This window comes from Trichomycterus rosablanca, chromosome 2, assembly GCF_030014385.1.
Source record: "Trichomycterus rosablanca isolate fTriRos1 chromosome 2, fTriRos1.hap1, whole genome shotgun sequence".
NCBI lineage: Eukaryota > Metazoa > Chordata > Actinopteri > Siluriformes > Trichomycteridae > Trichomycterus > Trichomycterus rosablanca.
This window is the reverse complement of record NC_085989.1, coordinates 37,447,008-37,472,147: the sequence shown is the minus strand read 5'-3', so window position 1 is coordinate 37,472,147 and position 25,140 is coordinate 37,447,008. Positions and strand designations below refer to the sequence as shown.

General features: G+C 41.1%; 1 protein-coding gene across 1 annotated transcript in view; it reads left to right on the top strand.

Moving 5' to 3' along the window:
• Positions 1–683: 683 nt before the first annotated feature.
• The window catches only part of slc39a4 (solute carrier family 39 member 4), an 83,817-nt gene continuing 59,360 nt past the window's right edge, over positions 684–25,140 (top strand). Inside the window, exons 1-3 of the mRNA XM_062986284.1 lie at positions 684–768; positions 920–931; positions 1,024–1,132. Of these exons, the coding sequence (XP_062842354.1) occupies positions 684–768; positions 920–931; positions 1,024–1,132 (206 nt within the window). The remainder of the gene's footprint in view (positions 769–919; positions 932–1,023; positions 1,133–25,140) is intronic.

Sequence of the window (25,140 nt, the reverse complement as noted above, 5' to 3'; positions counted from 1 at the left end):
CCAGCTTCCAAACAAGCTGGGATATGTGAAGAAAGAATTACGTTGTATTTTGTACCTGTATATGTATAGTATATATGACAAATAAGGACATTCTATAAGAAACAGGAGTATATAAACGAGGTAATCATAAGCATAATCAGAAACAGGTGCAGACAGTGATATAGTGTACAAATGGGGGTGTAGACGGGGCATGGGAACAGAAACCCAAAACATAACACACGTGATTCACTGTAATTACATTACAGTCCAAGAAAAGAGACCAGGAAACACAGGAGTGTGTTACTTGAGGCTGGTTTGGCCCCAGTAGCATCACTAGATATCACGAGACATAGACATCTCTGGATTTACACAGTGACAGGATAAAGAACAGGACTGGTGGGCTGGCAGGGACCAGTAACATGACTAACGGACAGGCTGGAACAAGTGACAAGATCTTAAGACCTAAAAGATAAGAACGATGGCAAGACCTTATAATTGGCTGGAAACACAGACATGACTGAATAGTTAGGGTTTAACTGAGAAAAGCCACATAATTCCCTTACAGATCATTTTAAAAACATTTCAGAAATGCCCGGAGTAAATTAATGTCCTTAGATAACCCAGGTGGTCGTAGAACAAAGTCCTTAGCTATTACAGTCATTGGCAAAACAGCATTGTCTGCTAACTTGGACGGAGGCGGAATAATGTCCTCTGCAAGTATAATGTCCTCAGCAAACTCCGGTGGAGGCGGTAACACAGTGCTGACTTTAGGAATTGTGGTTGAAACCTGTATGCTGGCATGTCAGCAAACTCAGCTGATAGGGCAGGGAGGGCCAGAGACTACAGAAAACATACAATTTAAAATATTAGTCTTTAACTTTGTTCAGACCTGGGTGCTGTCCCATGATTACGTGTTCTGCACACTTATGTGATTTGCCAGTGAGCCGTGATGGTAAAAAACAAACTCTCTTTTTGTCTCTCTCGTTTGGTTTCAGGTCCACCATAAACCTATGAGATTTCTATATTGAAAAATTATCATTTTAGGAGGAAAAGAGTGTCCATCATATGGGGCAGATGCACATAATGGCAATGTGAGGGAAAGGAAAATCAAAGTCCAGTATAGAGAAAAAGAGAAAACACTAGACTTGACCAGGTGAGATGATGGGCTGTGCGTAAAGACCCATTCTCAAGGCCACTTAGCAGTCAGTGTTTGTTGAAAGATCGCATTGACACACTCATTGTAGACCTTCATCAGTGGTCACAGGACGCTGTCCACGGGCGCTGTTGGCTGGATGTTTTTGGTTGGTGGGCTATTCTCAGTTCAGCAGTGACAGTGAGGTGTTTAAAAACTCCAGCAGCACTGCTGTGTCTTATCCACTCATAACAGCACAACACACACTAACACACCACCACCATGTCAGTGTCACTGCAGTGCTAAGAAGGATCCAACACCCAAAAAATACCTGCTCTGGGGTGGTCCTGACCATTGAAGAACAGCATGAAAAAGGGCTAACAAAGCATGCAGAGAAACAGATGGACTGCAGTCAGTAATTGTAGAACTACAAAGTGCTTCTATATGGTAGGTGGAGCTCATAAAATGGACAATGTGTGTAGAAACAAGGAGGTGGTTTTAATGTTATGGCTGATCAGTGTATACAGATGTGCAGTACAATGAAATTCTTTTTTCGCATATCCCATATGTTTGGAAGCTGGGGTCAGAGTGCAGGGTCAGCCATTGTACGGTGCCCCTGGAGCAGAAAGGGTAAGGGCTTTTCTCAAAGGCCCAACAGTGGCTGCATAGCAGAGTTGGGATTCAAACTCTCAACCTTTAAACTGATAGCCCAAAGCTCCACGCACTAGGCTACCACTGTCCCACCACAATCACATTAATTGAACAGGTGTTGGTCAGAACCTACAGATCAATATATACAAAAATCATAAAACATACTACATACATGAAAACATGTCAGGATAGTGAGACTTGGCACATGATACAAGAACGATAACTGAAAATAAGAAGATGCTTAGGAACAAACAGGAGTATATAAAGACGAGATAATCATGACCATAATCAGAAACAGGTGCAGACAAAGGCATAGGGATAATCACAGATGGGGGCATAGACAGGGCGTGGGAACAGAAACCAAAAACGTAACGTAATTGACATGCCCAAACAAGAGGAGAGACCGGGGAGGCTGTTACAGCTTAACTGTAGGTTTACTCTTCCTGTAGACACTCTTGCTTTAGCAGCTATTAATTAATGGCAGCTCAGTTTTTGGTGGTTTCTGGTTTCATATAAAGGCATTTTATTTTAGATCAACGTGCCTGGGTTTTCTTTCTGACCATAGTATGAGACCATAGTTTTATAGGTACTAGCTTTATTTATATGGGCACAGAAGAGGGTGGCATAGTGGCTCATTGGGTAGCACTGTCGCATCACAACAAGAAGGTCCTGGGTTCAATTCTTTGGTTCTTTCTGTGTGGAGTTTGCTTGGGTTTCCTCCAGGTGTTGAGGTTTCCCCCCACAGTCCAAATACATGTAAGTGAAGAGAATTGGAGATACAAAATTGTCCATGACTGTGTTTGACATTAAAGACTTGAATCTTGTGCCACCAGTAACTACCTGTCCTGTCATGACCTCCAGGTGATGAGGTTTCCCCCCACAGTCCAAATACATGTAAGTGAAGAGAATTGGAGATACAAAATTGTCCATGACTGTGTTTGACATTAAAGACTTGAATCTTGTGTCACCAGTAACTACCTGTCCTGTTATGACTGTAACAAGAGTGTGTAAAACATAAAGTTAAAATCCTAATAAATAAATAAAATAGGTACTAGCTTTATTTATATGGGCACAGCACACCAGCTGTATTCAATCATATGTCCTAACAGAGAATGAGGAAGCCATGATACCACGATATATAAGTAATAAATAATAATAATATAAGTCAAAATGATTTGGGGAATAAAGTCAAAATGATTTCAAGAATAAAGTTGAAATATTATGGCCAGAGGCCTTGAAATGAGGATTTGGTAAAGATATACTTTTGTATTAGTTTCACAAATAATTTTATACCTAATCTGACACATCAGCATTGGTTTGTTTACATAGAAGATCGACCTCTTCTGGCCAGGACGCCACGGTTTACACTCACCTGTAAGCCAGCGGCCACTCATTTAATGATGACTATGTGCAGCTCCTTGACAAGGAGAAACGCAGATGAACTGATTCAACTTTGTGAGTTTTGTTTATTCTCTTAAAAACTTTATTTAACTGACAAATGTACAAAATAAATGTTAATGTTTTCAAACACTGCACAATAAGCAGGTTTATTGGAAACAAATTCTTTGGGCTCAAACGTATCTCAAATGGACAGTGGAAATGAGTTACATTCGGATGAGTCCACGTTTCAGCTGGATTTTGAGAAAAAACATTGAACTATTAGTGAGGCAGAATAATAGAAGGTGCAAAAGTCAATACCTGTCGTGATATGGGGCTGCATCAGTGCCCACAGCATGATCGACTTGCATATATGTAAAGGTACCATTAATGCAAAGGCGTATATTGGCATTTTATAGAGCCAAAGTGACTTTTTTTTTCCTCAGGAAGTCTGGTTATTTCAGCAATACAATGTCAGGCACTGAAACGGTGCTGAAACAGCATGGCTTTGTAGACACAGAGTGCATGTGCTTGACTGAGCTGCCTGCAGTCTAGTTCTGTCTCCTATTGAATGTGTATAATGCATCATGAAGAGGAGAATCAGACAACGGTGACCACAGACTTGTGAGAAGCTGAGACTGAAGTATCACTCGAGAATGGGCAAAAAAAAATGCAACAATTCATATCTTCAGTTCCCACATGATTAAAACATGTAAATCAAACCTCTGTCTCAACTTTTTTATATTTTATTTGTGCATTTTCTCCCCTTTTTTCTCCCTTTTAGCACGTCCAATTGCCCGATTGCATCATGCTTCCTCTCACCAATGCCGATCCCTGCTCTGATTGAGGAGAACAAAGCTAACCCTCTCGTCAAAGTGTAGGTGATAAGATGCATACGGCTGCTGCCCATGTGTCGGAGGGGGCGTCCCCTCCGACACATGGGCAGCAGCCGTATGCATCTTATCACCTACACTTTGACGAGTGCAGTGCAGCTCAGCGTTGTGTACGGAGAGACACACCCTGACAGCACTCTTTTCTCATCTCTGTGCAGGCGCCATCAATCAGCCAGCAGAGGTCGTAATTGCACCAGTCATGAGAGAGAGACCCCATCCGGCTTAGTCCTGCTTATCTGAACAACAGGCCAATCGTTGTTCATGTGGCCACTCAGCCTTAGCCGGCAGGCAGAGCTGAGATTCAATACGATGTATTCGAGATCCCAGCTCTGGTTCCAGCGTGTGTTTTTACCACTGCACCACCTAAGCAGCCTGTCTCAACTTTTTTGAGTGTGTCGCACTCAAAGTGTATAAGTGTATAAAGTGTATTGTATCACTCACAAGTGTATAATTCTAATGGGAAGATTATTATACTTATTTAAATTAAACTGTAATTTAATTTCTAAAATACCTTGTTAACCAATTCAAAAATGGCAACTGGCCGCAAATGTTTGGACATCCCTGCTCTAAAGAATAAAAATAAAAATAAAAAGCCGTTGGTATAAAATTCCAACTGTTGCTCAAGCAGTTCAGCATGTAAAGTTAAACACTCCATTTTTAGATGGCAGAGTGGCACCAAGGAGAGCACTAATGGATGTAAATATGGCCTGAACGACGCTCTGGGTTGCGCTGATTTGCATTAACGGCAGGAGCTCGCTTAACACCGTCGCTAATCACACAGCTCACTCTCAAGTACCATTAGTACTTCATGCTGGAATAAAAAAGCAGTTTATCAACCTGGTTTATCGTTTAATCATTACATTGCTGGTGAACATGGATCAGTAATAAACGCCTCTGGTTTTCAACGGCGGTCAGCGAATCTTTAAGCGTTACACCGGCGGAAGAGGGAAGAGAGAGAAATTGTGATGCCTCAGTTTGGAGACTGAATGGCCTCAGCGGGGTTCTCGCCAGCCAAGTAATAACCTGCATTCAGGCAATTATCCCCCCTCTACTGCATACAGGTGAGAGCTGCTTTCTTTCTGGCAGCAATAGCAGTTTCTCATCCCGTTAATGAAAGAGAGAAAGCAGGTTAAAGATTTCCCCATTGGGCCCACACTACACCCCTGGTGTACTACATTCACCTCGACATGATGTGTCAACTTTGACTTTAGTCTACAGTCCCTGAAGGGGGGCAGAAATTCTTAAAATGGTTGAATGTTAGAATATAAATCACTGAGATTCTCGAATGTTTCCTTTTTTAACCTGGCTCTGAGGATGTGGTACGAGAGCACAAATGGAGCAGATTTAAAAGCTTCCTGTACAATGAACAGCAGTCGTACAGGCCTTGTCAGCAGGGCTTTTGGACTGGACCTTTTGTGTGGCTAATTGAAAAACCAAAGTTTTGGTCTGGTAGCTAAATGGTGTTCACATTTAGTAAGTCTTTCTCATGACAGAAAGCAGGTGGTGAAATAGCTTGCTCTTATAGAGGACTAGTGTATTTTGTAAGGTCCTGCTCCAGTACTGTCCTTAATAACCCCAAGTTGATCTAGAAGTATTGATTTATATAGCAGCTTTTATACAGCAGCAGTGCAAAGCACTTTTATTCTACAAATAAAATAATATAAACAAATAAATTGCTTAATTAAATAAATAAATGAATGGATGAATACCCTGTAAATAAGACTTTGTGGGATTTTAAGCTAATGATGCTTTTTAGGGAAACGTCTCCATGTTGGAGAAAAATAGAACTTTTACATGTTTCATTTACATTTTCAGCATTTAGCAGACGCCTTTATCTAAAGTGTCTTATAACAGTGTGACAGTATACAGTCCGAGCAATTCAGGGGCCCTTGCTCAAGGGCCCAACAGCAGCAACCTGTCAGTGGTGGGGCTTGAACCAGTGACCTTCTGAATACTAGTCCAGTACATTAACTGCTAAGCTACAACTTTCCTACAACTGTTTCCTTTCCTGTATTAGTGTTGTTATGGGGGGATTTAACCCTATACACAGAAATACCAGCTTGAGACCCTACACCGATCAACCATAACATTAAAACCACCTCCTTGTTCCTGCACTCACTGTCCATTTTATCAGCTTCACTTACCATATAGAAGCACTTTGTAGCTCTACAATTACTGACTGTAGTCCATCTGTTTCTCTACATACTTTTTTTTCCTGCTTTCACCCTGTTCTTCAATGGTCAGGACCACCATAAAGCAGGTATTATTTAGGTGGTGGATGATTCTCAGCACTCCCGTGATAATAACATGGTGGTGGTGTGTTAGTGTGTGTTGTGCTGGTATGAGTGGATCAGACACAGCAGTGTCCACTCACTGTCCACTCTATTAGACACTCCTACCTAGTTGGTCCACCTTTTAGACGTAAAGTCAGAGACGATCTATTGCTTATCTATTGGTGCTGTTTGAGTTGGTCATCTTCTAGACCTTCATCGGTGGTCACAGGACACTGCCCACGGGGCGCTGTTGGCTGAATATTTTTGGTTGGTGGACTATTCTCAGTCCAGCAGTGACAGTGAGGTGTTTAAAAACTCCATCAGCATTGCTGTGTCTTATCCACTCATACCAGCACAACACACACTAACATACCACCACCTAAATAATACCTGCTCTGTAGTGGTCTTGTGTGGGTCCTGACCATTGAAGAACAGGGTGAATGCAGGCTTTAAAAAGTACCTAGTAAAATAGATGGACTACAGTCAGTAATTGTAGAACTACAAAGTGCTTCTATATGGTAAGTGGAGCTGATAAAATGGACAGTGAGTGTAAAAACAAGGAGGTGTTCATAATGTTATGCCTGATCGGTGTATATTCTCACAAATTACTTGTATATGACTTATGATCGGTAGTTCAACTCCATCCCAAAATCCAAAATCCCTTCGAGTAGGGTAGCCACCTATGTCTGACAAAAAAAAACCTGGTCACTGTAATACTGATGGACTCCTTTTACCTTGTGTATATCAAAATTTTAACTGCGCATATGAAACAGATAGCAGAAGGTGGATCGCCCTGGGTTGACTGGCCTGTTAGATTCAGTAGATTCAGTAGACAAAGTCACATCTTTGTCCTCCGTCTCGCCACCCATGTTAATGGCCTTTCCTCAAGAATAGCCTTACTACTTAGTAGTAAATTTAGCGCAATTAGCTATCATTAACTGCCGCTTTGATGCCCAACTCCTTACTCCACAAAGACCCTCAGGCAGCTAACTGACTGACTGCCTAATGAAAAAAAAAAAAGGAAGCAATGATGGGATGCAACAGAAACTCTAGTCCATAGAAAACCGGAACATTTAGTGTCCTGGGAAGGAGCTAAAAAGAAAGGACAATCCTTCCTTTGAGAGACCTTATATTCCCACTGGATAATCTGAATTTGAGTTGTGATTGGTGATTTAACCCCATCCCCAAACTCTCTTCATGAGACCCTGTACTTTCACGGATAACTTGTATCTGAGTAATGGTAAGGAGATTTAACCCCATCCCAAAATACCTTTCTGGGACCCTGTTTTCTTATGAATAATCTGTAAAACCTCCTCAGTGTGAGAGAAAACTGCTCGCACTAAAGCCCTAGACTTGTTTCAATAGGTGCTGATCTATAGTGTATTTTACCAATATACAGATAAAAGAAACATAATAGACAATGAAGTAAAACATGGCATTAAAGGATAAATTGAACACCCCCTAACTAGAGATATCTATAGGATGACCATTACTGAGCTGCATTGACCATTATCAGACTATAGGAAAGGTTCCCTACATAGAAATATACACCAACTAGGTATAACATTATGACCACTGACAGGTGAAGTGAATAGCTTAATTTAATCAAGCATCTGTGGAATGTGCTGGACAAACAAGTCCGATCCATGGAGGCCCCACCTCGCCACATACAGGAGTTAAAGGATCTGCTGCTAATATCTTGGTTTCAGATACCACAGCACACCTTCAGGGGTCTAGTGGAGTCCATGCCTCGATGGGTCAGGGCTGTTTTGGCAGCAAAAGGGGGACCAACACAATATTAGGAAGGTGGTCATAATGTAATGCCTGATCAGTGTTTTTTTCTGGCTGGAAACCAGATCAATAAAACAGAACAATGTGATACCTACCAGGATACCTGCTCACTGGTTTGATAAGTATGATGGTCCTAAGCTCTGGTCTTTACAATAAGTAGATCTTAATCCTATGGAACCATTATGGTAGATTTTGGACTGAGGTGTTTGACAGTGTTCTCTGCTACCATCATTAAAACATCAATCAGGAAATATATTTTGGTCATATAATGTTCCATATCTCTAGTGTACTTCCCAGTTTTAGACATTTTCAGGATTACAGTAAAGTTTTTTGTCACTGGTGGTGTCCCAACAACTTACTTACATTTACATCATTTAGCAGACGCTTGTATCCAAATCAACAATGGTAGCTTGGCGATGGTGGGGCTTGAACCACCAATCTTATGATACTTCAATCAGTACTTCAGTACTTCAATCGCTGAGCTACCACTGCCCCACTTTGTCACCTGTTTGTATGTATTTATATTTAATAGTACAAGAGATCTTCAAAAAGTTTCAGCACTTTTATATTTGGTTGGAAACAGTGAGGACAGGAGTAGTAGTAATTGGTCGTGTCTGAGAGACTAAGAGAGAGCTTATGGTCCGGATTTAGCACCATCTGATTTCCACCATTTTGGACTGCTCAAAGAAGCTTTAAGGGGAATTAGATTTTCATGTGATGATGATGTGATGATTCAGTGATGATTTCATGTGAAGCAGCGGTGCATCAGTGGCTACGCACACAACCAAAATCACTTTTTTGCTGATGGCATTAAAAAGTTGTATGACGCTGGGAAAAAGCATCAGAATGTGACAAAGCATCTAGAAAAGTGATGTCATTTGGTTTTGAAATTTTTATTAAATAGAGTTTTAAAAAGTGCGGAAACTTTTTGAAGAACCCTCGTGTTTAGAAATATTTAAACCCTTTGCATTTTGCATACTTTGTGTTGTGGATTTAATTTTGATTGGATATAATTGCCATTTTTACACTTAATCACCCCTATAAAAAAAAACCAGTCTTCTTGGATATACACAATATTGCCAAAAGTATTCACTCACCCATCCAAATCATTGAATTCAGGTGTTCCAGTCACTTCCATGGCCACAGGTGTATAAACGAAGCACCTCGGCATACAGACTGCTTCTACAAACATTTGTGAAAGAATGGGTCGCTCTCAGGAGCTCAGTGAATTCCAGCGTGGTACCGTGATAGAATGCCACCTGTGCAACAAGTCCAGTCGTGAAATTTCTTTGCTACTAAATATTCCAGAGTCAACTGTCAGTGATATTATAACAAAGTGGAAGCGATTGGGAACGACAGCAACTCAGCCACAAAGTGGTAGGCCACGTAAAATGACAGAGCGGGGTCAGCGGATGCTGAGGCGCATAGTGCGGAGAGGTCACCAACTTTCTGCAGAGTCAATCGCTACAGACCTCCAAACTTCATGTGGCCTTCAGATTAGCTCAAGAACAGAGTGTAGAGAGCTTCATGGAATGGGTTTCCATGGCGGAGCAGCTGCATCCAAGCCTTACATCACCAAGCGCAATGCAAAGCGTCGGATGCAGTGGTGTAAAGCACGCCGCCACTGGACTCTAGAGCAGTGGAGACGTGTTCTATGGAGTGACGAATCATGCTTCTCAGTCTGGCAATCCGATGGATGAGTCTGGGTTTGGTGGTTGCCAGGAGAACGGTACTTGTCTGACTGCATTGTGCCAAGTGTAAAGTTTGGTGGAGGGGGGATTATGGTGTGGGGTTGTTTTTCAGGAGTTGGGCTCGGCCCTTTAGTTCCAGTGAAAGGAACTCTTAATGCTTCAGCCTACCAAGAGATTTTGGACAATTTCTTGCTCCCAACATTGTGGTAACAGTTTGGGGATGGCCCCTTCCTGTTCCAACATGACTGCGCACCAGTGCACAAAGCAAGGTCCATAAAGACATGGATGAGCGAGTTTGGTGTGGAAAAACTTGAGTGGCCTGACCTCAACCCGATAGAACACCTTTGGGATGAATTAGAGCGGAGACTGCGAGCCAGGTCTTCTCGTCCAACATCAGTGTCTGACCTCACAAATGCGCTTCTGGAAGAATGCTCAAAAATTCCCATAAACACACTCCTAAACCTTGTGGAAAGCCTTCCCAGAAAAGTTGAAGCTGTTATAGCTGCAAAAGGGTGGGCCGACATCATATTAAACCCTATGGATTAAAAATGGGATGTCACTCAGGTTCATATGCATGTGAAAGCAGACGAGCGAATACTTTTGGCAATATAGTGTATTTCTACAAGCTTTGTATACCTGGATTTGGGCAATTTATCCCATTTTTGAATACAGGTCATTTCAAGCTGTGTTAGATTGGATGGTGAATATCTGTGAACTGCATTCTTCAGGTATTACTAAAGACTAGTAATACTTTTGTTGTTTCACTCAAGATAATTAAGATTCTTCTTTTAAAACATCTTGATTGTTGTTTTGGTTGTATGCTTGGGGTCACTGTCATAGCAATAGGTGAATTGTATCACCAGTATGAGTTGTCTTCAAGACAATGTTCTTGTATTTGGATGCATTCACAGTCTCCTCAGTTTTAAACAATCTTACTGTTCCTGCAGCTGAGAAGCTACTCAATAGCTTAATGCTGCCTCCACTTTGTTTCACTGTAGGAATTGTATTAGTCAAGTAATATGCAGTGTCTGTTTTACACCAGACATAGTTACACTCCTCTGCCCAAGGAGTTTATTTTTAACTTGTCATACAAAAGAATCCAATTTCCTTCATGTTGCTAGTCCTTTACATGTTGTTTAGCAATCTGCAAGAAGGCTGTTGTATTTTTTTTTACTTAACAGGACTGATATAAACAGTGATGGATAGATGATTGTTGCATAGGACTCTAAAGGCAAAGTTTATTACAATGAAATATGAGTGTAATACAGTGACACTTAAGACATCTATGATTTGACAGTGTGTGTATGGCAGTTGCAGTATGTGAGATGTCAGCATCTCAGAAGTAACTTTCCTCTACAGTATTGTCAGAACATGCAGACACAGCGATGGGCCCAGGCCAGCTCCCATCATAGCGTTGGGACGTAAGGAAATATATATATATACAGGTCCTCGTTCCATATAGACCTGCCACCAATTTGCCTGAGCCATGCAATAGAGCTCATTGAACTTTGCATACAATATGATAACGCCTTCTCCCGCTTTCACCTCCCCCTTGATTCTGCGGAGCTGGGACTTTTTGAATTAGGTTCATTCTTCCTTTCTTCAGCCTTTTTTTCTGCTGATGACACCGGATTGTTTGTTTGAAATGCGCACACTTCTCCAGGGGCCTCTGAAAGTGCTGACGAAACCTACCGTCCTGAGATGGGCCGGACTGAGGGACTGACGGAAATAAAGGAAAATGAGAGAGTAAGCAAGCAGGCATTAGCTTATTGTTTACCTCTAATTTTAAACAAATATGCAGAAAGTGCTATTGGTATCTGTTTTTATTCATTAATTTTCATTAACCACTGGGGTTAGGGTCGCAGTACCTTCAGAGCCCATCCTCGATACTCGGCCGTTGGTAGATCTGATCCAACAATAGTTCTGGCAAGAGTTTTATGATAAGAAATTGCATGGCGATTGCACAAAACTGTCAGTTGTACAGCGTACAATAATCTAGAATTTACAATTTGATTAACCCTGATGCAACTAATGTTTGCTTTCCTAATTTTTCCTTCTGTTATTGCTCGGCCTGTATTTGGATATTAAAATGTACAACTCCAAATCAGAAAAAATTAAACAGTTTGGAAAAGGCAATTACATAAAAACATTAACATTGTTATTTAGATTTTCAGCATGGCAGAGATGCTTTTATTCAAAGCGACTTACAGTAATGTGACAGTATAGAGTCTAAGCAATTAAGAGATAAGGGCCTTGCTCAATGGCCCAACAGTGGCAACTTGGTAATGGTGGGGCTTGAACAAGTGACCTTTTCATTACTAGTCCAATAGGCTACAACTGCCCCGACCACTTTACTTTGACTTTTATTTTATTGTAGACAGTATCAATTCAAGATAGTTCATGTTTTGTCTGGTCAACTTCATTTAATTTATTAATATACATCCATTCCTGTCTGCAACACATTCTAGCGGGGGGACGGGGGAAATTTAGGGCTAGTTATGAGGTAAAAAAATAACAAAAATAAATAATTATATGATTTCAAACTGGTGATGTCAACATAATTTATCATGACAGGTTTTTATTTATTGCCATCTGTGGGCTCAAAGGTAACAAACATTTAACAGAAGCTACACCAACTAAGAGTTGTCAGGATTCACAGATTTTTTTTAAATGTTAAATACAGCCACTCAGATGGCGCAGCGGTAAAATACGCTAGCACACCAGAGCTGGTATTTCGAATACATTGGCTGGGCTGGGCGGCTACATAAACAATGATTGGCTGTTGTTCACAGGGTGGGATTAGCCAGACCAGGGTTCCTCATAACTGGTGCAATTACGACCTCTGCTGGCTGATTGATGGTGCCTGTGCAGAGTTGAGGAATAATGCTGATCAGGGTGTGGCTCTCTGTGCACAAGGCTGATCCGCATTTGAACTCGCCTCGTGTAGGTGAAAAGATGCAGTCGTTACTGCACACGTGTTGGAGGGGGCATGTGTCAGTTGTGAGGCTCCTCAGCAGTGGAGGGTTGTATCCGTAGAGGTGAAGCGTAACGCAATCAGGGTGATACAGTAGATGGTGTAAGACCTGGATTAAATTTACATTGAAACATTTTCTGTTTGATTGACAATTTTCTTACAAAGTTTGGCACAAAGTGGTGAGCCATGACCCATCACTGCTTGTACAGACTGAACCTTTGTTGGATCCTCCTTTGATACCCAATCATGACTCCCTCACCTGTTACCAATTCACCTGCTTATTGTGGAATGTTTACTTATGTGTAACTTATAAACTTTTTACATTTATTTTGCCCTGTCCCAACTTTTAGAGAGCCAAATTTACATTTTATAATAGTTGCAAAATACAGTCAAATCAGTCAGTGAAAACATTACATGTCTTTTGTCATCTTTTGTGCTTTTGTTAGGTAAATAAAGGTATAAGAGAATGAATAAATTACGGGTTTTTTGTTTTTAGTGCATTTTAAAAATGTCCCAACTGTTATGGATATGGGGTTTGGAATTTAAATATAGTATATAAAGTGTTGAACAATAAATGCACACTAATGAACAATTAACAATCCATCCAACAACATGAACAACAAACAATAAATGCACCCTGTGTGAGGTTATTATTTTTAATGGCCAGTATAGTGATGAATCAAAATGGTTTTACCTCTTTGCCATCCAAGCTTGAAAGGCTCAGATGAACTTTACATTAGCCTGCCTATGAAAGTCGCAGTGCCCACTCTGACACTCACCATGTACAGAAGCGCTTGTGCCACCTTGCCCAGACAGTTGGAGTCACTGTTGCGGTGGCAAGTAAGTGAATCCCTATTCTGACTCTTCTGCCTCAGACACAACACAATTATTTCTGATGAGTGCCCAGCCAGGCATGTGGCACTGCTAAGACTTGAACTCAAGAGTTATGGGCCAATATGTTCGATCGCTGTGACATCCAAGTGCCTCTTAAAGCTTTCTCATTTAATACGCTCTCACCTACAACAATGTGATCTCTCTGTGCACAATTCTGTACTCTCCTGACCTCCTTCAGGGTCAATGCTAGACCTGTGACCTTGCCGAGTCAAAGGTTGTGGTCAGTATCTCATCGATGTTTAAACAGAAGGGTGACAGTAATGCACTGATAAACTCTTTGTCCTGTTCATTACACCATGATGGCCTTTTGTGCTGGCTGAAAAGGTGGTGTGTGTGTGTGTGTGTGTGTGTGTGTGTGTGTGTGTGTGTGTGTGAGTGAGTGTGAGTGTGAGTGTGAGTGTTTGTGTGTGCTGGCAAGACTATTGTGTTCCTTGTCTAAGTGTTTCATCTATTCCTTCAATAAAAAACTCACTTATTGAGCTTTGGCTTGTTAATGGCTTTACAGGACAGAACCTCAAGGTCTTTCATTTACATCCTAAGCATTTTGCACAAAATCTGCTTTGTTTCAGACCAGTCACTCGAGAAATTTGCATTCGCTAGATCACACACATTCAAACAATAATTTTCAATATTTTTTCCCATTAATACTTGCCCCCCCAACAAAGAGGTAAAAACAACAGTAGGGATTGTTAGTTAGCTGATGTTAGCACTTGTCAACATGCTGTTGATGCACTCTAATTCAGAAATACAGACAACAATAAAGTGTATTAATAGTGTCACTGCAGTGCTGAGAATGACCCACCACCTAAATAATACCTACTCTGTAGTGGTCCTGTGGGGGTTCTGACCATTAAAGAACAGCATGAAAGGGGGCTAACAAAGCATGCAAAGAAACAGATGAACTACAAATCAGTAATTGTAGAACTACAAAGTGCTTCTATATGGTAAGTAGAGCTAATAAAATGGACAGTGAGTGTAGAAACAAGGAGGTGGTTTTAATGTTATGGTTGATCGGTATATACAGTGGGGGAAATAAGTATTTGATCCCCTGCTGATTTTGTAAGTTTACCCTCTTACAAAGACTTGAACAGTCTATAATTTTTATGGAAGGTTTATTTTAACAGAGAGAGACAGAATATCAACAAAAAATCCAGAAAAAAAACATTAAATAAAAGTTATAAATTAATTTGTATTTAATTAAGGGAAATAAGTATTTGATCCCCTACCAACCAGCAAGAATTCTGACCCCCACAGACTGGTTATGTGCCCATGAGGCACACAAATTAGTCCTGTCCTTGTATAAAAGACTCCTGTCACAGAATCAGTTTCTTCCGTTCAAATCTCTCGACCACCATGGGCAAGACCAAAGAGCTATCAAAGGACGTCAGGGACAAGATTGTAGACCTGCACAAGGCTGGAATGGGCTACAAGACCATCAGCAAGAAGCTTGGTGGGAAAGAGACCACTGTTGGTGCGATAATTCAAAAATGGAAGAAATACAAGATCACAGTCAATCACCCTCACTCTGGAGCTCCATGCAAGATCTCACCTGGTGGGGTAAGAATGATTCTGAGAAAGGTGAGGTCAGTTTAGAATTACACGGGAGGAGCTTGTCAATGATCTCAAGGGAGCTGGGAGCAGAGAAATGCTGGATATGACCCCAAGAACACCATCCCCACCGGGCATTTCTTTGCCTCCAAACACGGCGAGTGGAGTTGATGCCAAAGAGCTCAATTTTGGTCTCATCTGACCATATCACATTCTCCCAAGCTTTCTCTGAATCATTCAGGTGTTCATTGGCAAACTTCAGACGGGCCTGTACATGAGCCTTCTTGAGCAAAGGGACTTTGCGGGCACTACAGGATCTCAATCCATTACGGCGAAGTGTGTTACTAATGGTTTTCTTGGTGACTGTGCTCCCAGCTCCCTCGAGATCATTGACAAGCTCCTCCCGTGTAATTCTGGGCTGACCTCACCTTTCTCAGAATCATTCTTACCCCACCAGGTGAGATATTGCATGGAGCTCCAGAGTGAGGGTGATTGACTGTGATCTTGTATTTCTTCCATTTTCGAATTATCACACCAACAGTGGTCTCTTCCTCACCAAGCTTCTTGCTGATGGTCTTGTAGCCCATTCCAGCCTTGTGCAGGTCTACAATCTTGTCCCTGACGTCCTTTGATAGCTCTTTGGTCTTGCCTATGGTGGTCGAGAGATTTGAACGGAAGAAACTGATTCTGTGACAGGAGTCTTTTATACAGGGACAGGACTAATTTGTGTGCCTTTTGTGCACATAACCGGTCTGTGGGGGTCAGCATTCTTGCTGGTTGGTAGGGGATCAAATACTTATTTCCCTTAATTAAATACAAATTAATTTATAACTTTTATTTAATGTTTTTTTTCTGGATTTTTTGTTGATATTCTGTCTCTCTCTGTTAAAATAAACCTTCCATAAAAATTATAGACTGTTCAAGTCTTTGTAAGGGGGTAAACTTACAAAATCAGCAGGGGATCAAATACTTATTTCCCCCACTGTATATATTATATACAGACAGACAGACAGATAGATAAAGATGACCCCCCAACTGTCCTAACTGGCCTTTAACTTTGCAATCTAATATATCCTGCAACAAACTGTATATCCAACACCACTGTCTCATAAGGAGTTATGTTTATTATCAAATTATTAAATTAAAATATTGTTTCATAGTAACAGGTGTAAATATTGTCTTCTGCACAATTTTGCCCTTTTTGTAGCTTTTTACAAAAAAAAAAAAAAAAGAGTGCAGTGCTAGTGTTTGTGGGCTAATATAAATTTTAGAGTCATTTTGAATGCAGACAGTATGCATAGTCAATAACAGGTGCTGTTTATGTTCCCAGACAAAACAAAAGACACATTTACATGTTTAAAGAATAGCATTTTATACAGCATGAGCTGTGCGGATAAGGCCTACCTATATGTTCAGCGCTGAAAAACAATACGGTTCATTAGCACTGATCATTCGCCTTTCTTAACTATCCGTTGACATCATCATTATCGCAGACAAGCGACATAGATGTAATTCAAGTCTCTTCATATGTGGAAAATCATAATTGGCAGCTACTTTTGCACCTTAAGCTATCTTGTACGAATGCCTGTTTAATAATTGTCTGCCCTATTCAGCCTGGCAGGCTGGAATGGCATTGTGTGTGTGTGTGTGTGTGTGTGTGTGTTGGGGGGAGTTCATTACGCGCTGGTTCAGCTCGCCGCACGCTCAAGAGCTCTCCAGTTTAAATGACCCTGAAGCACTTATTCATCCTCTCAATAGGCAGGCCTGCTGCACCTTAAGAAAACTCACCACATGCTTAACAGACAATAAAGGCCACTGATTTTCTTTTCTCCGTGGAGAATGGAAAGCTATCTGCGATCAACAAATGAGCAATTAATTACAGGGGAGGGCATTCGGATATAATCGCCTCTCGTCTTCATGACTCCGGTTGGCTTGAAGAAAAGGCCAGACACTAAAGTTGTTCACAAAAAAAGCACACAAGCATGAATTAAAAGCCTCATGATGACGGTGTCTATCTTTACTTATTCCACGAGGAATCGATTATGTCCAAAAGTCAGGGGAGGAGACTTGGGTTATACCAGAGCAGCAGTTGGTCTCATCACGGAAATGCAGGGTGCTTCTCATTTTTGGGATCTAGATTTAATTTAGTTGCTGATGTTGCTATCAGTTCTGAACACGCTGGCGGTGCTGGCAGCCTGACCGGGTGCGATAAGCCAGCGGTGCTCCCCAGCTAAGCCTGATTAGTGCTGGCCCTAAAAGGCTTTGTTATGAGAGGCAAATAGACTGGGGAGCTGTGGCCTGGGACCTCAGTGATATCAACAATCACACAGCAAGCTCGCACCCACCCCCCCTACACGCACGCACACATACACACACACGCGCACGCTGATGAACCCGTCTCACTTTTCAAACACTAGGCCGAGCGTGGGAGTGTATATCGGCTCGTTGTTGTGTACAGACCAGAGGTGGCTAATAATGCACTACGTTTGATCCATTTCATGTTGTTTTTTATACCATTTTAGAATACATTGTATTTGTAGGAGTTGTTTTAACTGAGGGTCGGTTTTGCGGTTAAGCTGGGGTCATACTAGCTTTTGTTACTTCACTTCAGCAAGAAAAATTACATTTATTAGAATGAGTTCAGCACAATCAACAGTTTTACATGGCAGACATTCCATGTGAAATTCTACATGCAAAAAAAAAACTGTGGTGAATTCAAAGTTTTGTGAACTATGGGCACCCACTCTATCAGTTCTGCCACTGTGCCATGTAATACATTATAATACACTTTTTGTTTGGAGCATATGTAAATAAATACATTAATATATAACCCCAAATATGAACAAATGAGACAGTATGGAAAATGCAAATACAAAAAACACAGTATTTCTTACATTTACTTTGACTTTCATTTCATTGCAGACGGTATGAACCCAACATATTTCATGTATGTTTGGTCAACTCAGTGGGTATTCGGCTTAGGCTTGCACCCTTGCCCTTTACGTACTAAAAATTTTCCAAATTTCTTTAATAGTGTTTTGCACTGTAGAGGGAGAAATATGCAAATCCCTTCCAATCTTGCATTGAGGAACATAATGGGTCTGTCTGAAAACCAAGTGAGCTACCTTGCTGCTCACTGCCTACCTGGGCAGCTGCTTAAGTAGAGGATTCTAATAAGACATCAAACTTATAAAGCATATAAAGCATATTATTATTACTAAAAGCTCTACTTATACGGTTTCCTCCCACAGTCCAAAGACATGCAAGTGAGGTGAATTGGAGATACTAAATTGTCCATGACTGTGTCCGATATAACCTTGTGAACTGATGAATCTTGTGTAATTGGTAACTACCGTTCCTGTCATGAATGTAACCAAAAGTGTAAAACATGATGTTAAAATCCTAATAAACAAACAAACAATATTGGGTTCATACTGCCCACTATAAAATAAATGTCAATTTAAATAAAATTGATTTGTATTTTCCATACTGTCCAGTTTTTTCTGATTTGGGTTGTATTACAAATAAATCAGTGTGTAAATGGCAGTACACAATAACTTTAATAACTTCATCTTTTTGAGGTGGTTTTAATTATTTAATCCCTATTTTACAGGAAAATATATTGCCTGCTTATAATCCAGATTGTACATTTATCTACTTACTTTAATGCAATTTTAAACAAATCTGTCAGAATGGCGTTTTCACTTCTTAAAAATAATAACCTAATTTTTCCTGTGTATCTTTTCTGATTTTCATTTTTCTCTTCATGATTGAACAGCATCAGTATGCGCATATAAATCCGGAGGTGTGGCAAGGCGCCCAATACACAGGAGAAAGTGAACAAAGGCTTTCCCCGCCGGAGAGGCCTGTGGAGGGGGACATCGTCACTGTCTGTCTGAACAAAGAGGACCTGTAGAGCGGTGGGGGTGGTTCCCCTCCTGCGTAGCGCGGGTATACATCGCAGCCCGCTGTTACAGCTAGAGGCCAATTAAGACGGCGTTTCCAGATCTCACATTTACATAGCTTTGTTTAGAACTGTCGTCTGACATGGTCTCACAGAGTCTGAAATATTTATATACCTTAAAGCACGGTCATGCTAGAAGCTGGTAGATTGCGATGTATCCAGGCTGAGACAACTGTGACCATTGTGGTGCAGTAAGAAATTTTGCTGTGACTTAGTATTTAAGCCATGTCTTATTAATAATTGCATGTTAAAATTTACATTTTTAGCATTTAGGAGTTGCTTTTATCCAAAGCGACTTACAGCACTGTGACAGTATATATTGTCCAAGAAATTGAAGGTTAAGGGCCTTGCCTAAGGGCCCAACAGTGGCAACCTGGCAGTGGTGGGGCTTGAACCAGTGACCTTTTGACTGAGTGAACAAAGTGGATTATGTGTACACTAAGTTCATTTATTGTCACCACCGCTTTTATCCGATTTGAGGTCACGGTGGGTACAGTTCACCGGGCAAATAGTAGTAAACACTCTGGGGTAATTTAGTATCTCTAGTTAACCAGACTGCATGTCTTTGGACTATGGGAGGAGACCAGAGCACAGACACAAGGAGAACATGTAAGCTCCACACAGAAAGGACCCAGACCACTCCACCTTGGAATCGAACCCAGGACCTTCTTGCTATGAGGCAACAGTGCTAGTGTTTTCTACACTACATGTTTTAGTAACAGTTGTAAAGCACAGCAAATTTCCATTTGACTGTGGCATGGTTGTTGGTGCAAAGCTAGTGTAATGTTAAGGGTGGCTTGGTGGGTAACACTGTTGCCTCACAGCAAGAAGGTCCTGCGTTTGATCCCCATGTGGGGCGGTCCGGGTCCTTTCTGTGTGGAGTTTGCATGTTCTCCCTGTATCTGCGTGGGTTTCCTCCTGGTGCTCTGGTTTCCTCCCACAGTCCAAAGACATGCAGGTGAGGTGAAGTGGAGATACAAAATTGTCCATGACTGTGTTTGATATAACCTTGTGAACTGATAAACCTTGAGTAATGAGTGACTACTGTTTCTGTGATGAATGTAGCCAAAGTGTGTAAATAAATAAATAATGTAATGTTAGAAACGGTCAAGATCCTTAGAATTTTGCACAAAATTATACATTACATATATTACACAAAAGGGTGTAAAAAAACATCCAGAGACTAGCAATTTTGTGAGAGGGAATGGCCTGTTATTCCCGATGGAGGTCTGCCCGGGGACAGCTGTGAGCACCAGCAGCCCATCGTCACTGCTCAAGTGTCTGCTGTGTGCCTAAGTCAGACCCAGGTTTTTACCGAGCTCCTGGATCATGTTCCCTCAGGGAAATAACACAGATGCCAGCAGTGGTGAATCTCCCTGGAGTCTGCGTCATGGAGGATTGGTCCAGAAACTTCCAACAAAGAGAAAAAAACCTCGTCAAACCCTGAATATAACAGCCACCAATAGGATTTGCTCTCTTAGCACTGTGTAGTAACATCTTCTAAGAAAAAATAAAGGCACCATTGATGGGTAGGACAGGAGCAGTAACACAACTTTAAAAAGGTTTTTAAGAGTTCAAGAGAGGCTTTACAAGTACATATTGAAACAAAATAACATTCCTCCAGGACCAGGGTGCAACACAGAACACAAGCGCAAGACAATACAATACATACAGTGTAGATAAACAACAGTACAATAAATACAAAGTGCTACAATGATTACAAATACATTTCTAATCTAAAGGAATTGAAAGGGACAAGACTAGAGACAAGTGTAGTGTTGGACAGTACATGTTACTGAGTAAATAATAGGTAAGGTAAAAAAAAAACATATTCTGATATATAGTTAGCAGTGTAGGGTCTTTATAGCAGCAAAGATATAAAAAGAGTAAGCTGCAAAAATGCAATATTGTGCAAAGATGCAGGTAATATAGTCACTAGGTAGTTGTATTGAGTCCAGGGAACAAGACTGTGTTTGTTGTGTGTGGACAGTGTGTGCGAGTGTGTATCTGTGTGTGCAAGGTAAGTTTAGTGTGTGTGTGTACGTTCACAGTGTGAGTGTGTGCGTATGTATGAATGCAATTGAGTATGTGATTGTATGTGAGTTTGAGTGTTAGTTTATGTGTGTGCAGACTTTTCTAGTATCTATACAACTTTATACAACTAAAGGCTAATAGACATCTGTGCATCATATATACTGTATATACAACGTTGAAAACCCCACCCTCTTATTAGTTCATTTTTTTTTCCCACCCAGCAGACATACTGGCCAATTGCAGGCACTACCAATTGTGTCTGCTAGGGGGCGCACAGCTGACCAGTCGCAGGGCTGAGATTTGAGTTCAGCATCCCAGTGCTGATGTGCTAGCAGAATATCCTGCTGTGCCACCTGGATGCCCGCATCATATACTTTAAGTTCTAAGACTGGGATTCCAATGTCCTTTTCTTTGTCACATCTGCATAGACCCTTGGCCTCATTTTATTCCTGGTGTTTATTTTATTATTTCCTGTTTTTTTTTTTTTATTTACCTCTTCGGAGATTTCCATCTCTGATGTACATACTTGCTTCCTTAACATTTCTCTTTTATTTAACTAATAACTTTTGTTCTCCCTTCATCTGTAATGAGTCTAGTCTGCTTAACACTCCTGCTGTGCCACCTGGATGCCCGCATCATATACTTTAAGTTCTAAGACTGGGATTCCAATGTCCTTTTCTTTGTCACATCTGCATAGACCCTTGGCCTCATTTTATTCCTGGTGTTTATTTTATTATTTCCTGTTTTTTTTATTTTATTTACCTCTTCGGAGATTTCCATCTCTGATGTACATACTTGCTTCCTTAACATTTCTCTTTTATTTAACTAATAACTTTTGTTCTCCCTTCATCTGTAATGAGTCTAGTCTGCTTAACACTCCGCTGCCCCTGGCTGAACTGAAGTGGCTATCACGTAAATGTTTTAAAGAAATGCTGTTTACTTCAGCAAAGCTCTATCCAGGCCTTTAGATCTATTTTATAATCATGGCAGGCCTTACTGTCATTTTCTCTCAGGTGCAATGTGCAAATCCAGGCCAGCGGAATCATCCGACTGAAGTGTTGAAACATGTGAGGGGTTCCCGATGGAGATGACGGGTCCTAATGACAGCAGGACAATCGTGTTCTCCTGTTCTCTCACGTCTGCCCCTCATGGGGCTGCTTTCCACACCTCCTTCTTTTCATAACCCCTGTGAGATCTACCACTTCCCAACATCAGACTGGTGTTGATGGTTCAGTTTTGCAGCTTCGTTTATGACAGATTGTAGCACTGTGGTCCTAGGTCATATCACAGCGGCCCTCCTGAACCAATGTCCATTTGAATTTACTTTACATTTGTGGCATTTAGCAGATGCTATTATCCAAAGAGACTTACAATATACTGTACAATTATGAATTATGAAAGGGTTAAGAGCCTTGCTTAGGGGCCCAATAGTGGTAACCAGCAACCTTCTAAACCATTGAGCTACCAATGATTAGATAGATTTTATTATCTCTGTATACGGTAATACAAGTCCTCAAATAGCAATATTGTGGCGTAATGGGTAGCGCTGTCGCCTCACAGCAAGAAACGCCTAGGTTCAATTCCTGAGCCAGGCGGCCAGGGTTCTTTCTGGGTGGAGTCTGATGCTCTCTATACCTGTTCACGGTGTTTTCTGCCTTTCACCCAATAAATCATAACCACGTAGTAAAAGCAGCTTCTTTCATGACAGATTGTAGAACTGTGGTCCTAGGTCCTGTGGCTTCCCTGAACCAATGCCCTCAATTTGTGGCATTTAGCAGACACTTTTATCCAAACAACTTACATTTTTAAGCAATTGAGGGTTAAGAACCTTGCTTATGGGCCCAACAGCGGCAACTTGGCAGTGGTGGGGCTTAAACCAGCAAGCTTCTGATTACAAGTTCAGTATCTTAACCACTGAGCAACCGATGTCCATTTGGTTGGAGCTGTGTTGATGTATGGTACTGGTTACACAAGATTTCTTTTTACAGGAAATTGACAAAATATTGGAAATCTATAACAGTAAAATAATATCATTAAGACAATTGATTAGGACCTTCCAGAATAGATTTTATTATGTCTGTATATGGTAATACAAGTCCTCAAATAGCAATATTGTGGCGTAATGGGTAGCGCTGTCGTCTCACAGCAAGAAACGCCTGGGTTCAATTTCTCAGCCAGGCGGACAGGGTTCTTTCTGGGTGGAGTTTGATGCTTTTCCTACCTGTCCGGGGTGTTTCCTGCCTTTTGCCCAATGAATCAGACCCACCTAGACTCTGAACAGGATGCTTTTAAAACAGTTCTTTAGGAATGAAGAAGGTAAAGATATACAAACCCAACTTCTGGAAAGAGATACTACAGTGGCACAGCAACATCAGTTTTTCTTGTGTTTGTGCAGGTTTCCTCTAAGTATTCTGGATTCCCACCAGCTCCTAAAAACCTGCAGTAGATTAGGTGCTCTAAATCCCACCCAGGAGGTGCATGGAAGTCAGTAAATGTGAGTGTATGCTGCCCTGGAATGATGGCCTGTCCATTGTGTAATAATAATTTGCACCCTACGTTTCCAGTGTGATGCTGGACCACCTTGTCACTTATGCCTAGTCCACACTATATGATTTTTGCTTTATTTTTCGCTCGCCGACAAGTCACTGCCAGATGTGCCAGCTCAGAGGCTCTCGATCACTATGTGTGAACTGTTCAATAACTCACAGACTCAAGAAAAATATCTAGCATGCTAAATATCTGGACTTGTCGGCTACCCAAAATCATGCAAGATATGGAGTGAAGGGATACCCTGGAGGAGGAGATGTAAATGTGTAGGGCAGGGGCATAACATAGTTTCTATCGGAATACATCGACTTTACAGAACACAAGCTTTACAGTATTTGTGACCTTGTCGTCCACGCCAAACCATAATATTAACATTGCATTGCAAAAATATTTGTTTATCTCCAACTCTCTCTGCAGAACAGGCTATACCTGCTGGCCGCGTAGCCCAGTCCACTCCTTCAGTCAGATTCATTTAGTTTTCATACTTGCTTTTACGCTGCATATCAGCACACAAACAACTTTGATCGCTGTACATTTTTGGACATGGTGTCATTAAACCCCTTGTTACTTCTTGCATGTGTTTTTGTGACAAAACATAGTTTGGGAGACCAGACAGATTCGTTTGAGATTCCTCCTGGTGATAGATCGTGTAGTGTGTGACCTATCAGCGATAAGTCGTGTAGTGTGAAAACCACAACGACTTTAAAGCCTCCGGATTTCAAAAGATCAAGTCGTGTAGTGTGAACCGTACAGCGATCTGAATACCTTGAAAGTCATGTAGTGGGAACTGTATTACCAGCATTACCAGAAAGACGCGGTTCATAAAATAAATGATAAGTAGCTAAATTCATAAATCTCTGCATTTGGATTGTATATGAGGTTAATAAAACCAAAACAAAAAGACAGACTAGTTTTGACTGCTGCTCCTAATCAAAGATTGTCATCATAGCAGCTTTGGCACACTGATACTGTGTTTATTAGCTAATAACACTGTAAGTCAGTCATTACTGTAACTTAGCCACAGAGTGCAGGCAGCGCGCAGAACTCTTGAACCCAACCCCCCCCACACACACACCCGAAAGGCATCAGTCTCTCATATACATTCATTTAATTGAACAAGCTGTATGAGCGAAGACAAACTCAGTTGTTGATTTTAATAAGACATTATTCGCGACTCCTCTCATATTTAATTTGATGGCATAGGAGTGGGTGGAAAGGAGTGTGATAATTCTGTATTGCACCATTATGCCTGGCCCTCCTGGGTTGAAACTAATTGGCACAGAATTAGCACTGAAGAAAGTGAACAAGCTTGAGCTCTGAACTCTCTGTCTGTATGTCAGTGACCAGCCCAGGACCTCAAAGGCCCTGTTTGTGTAACTTGGTCTCTTATCT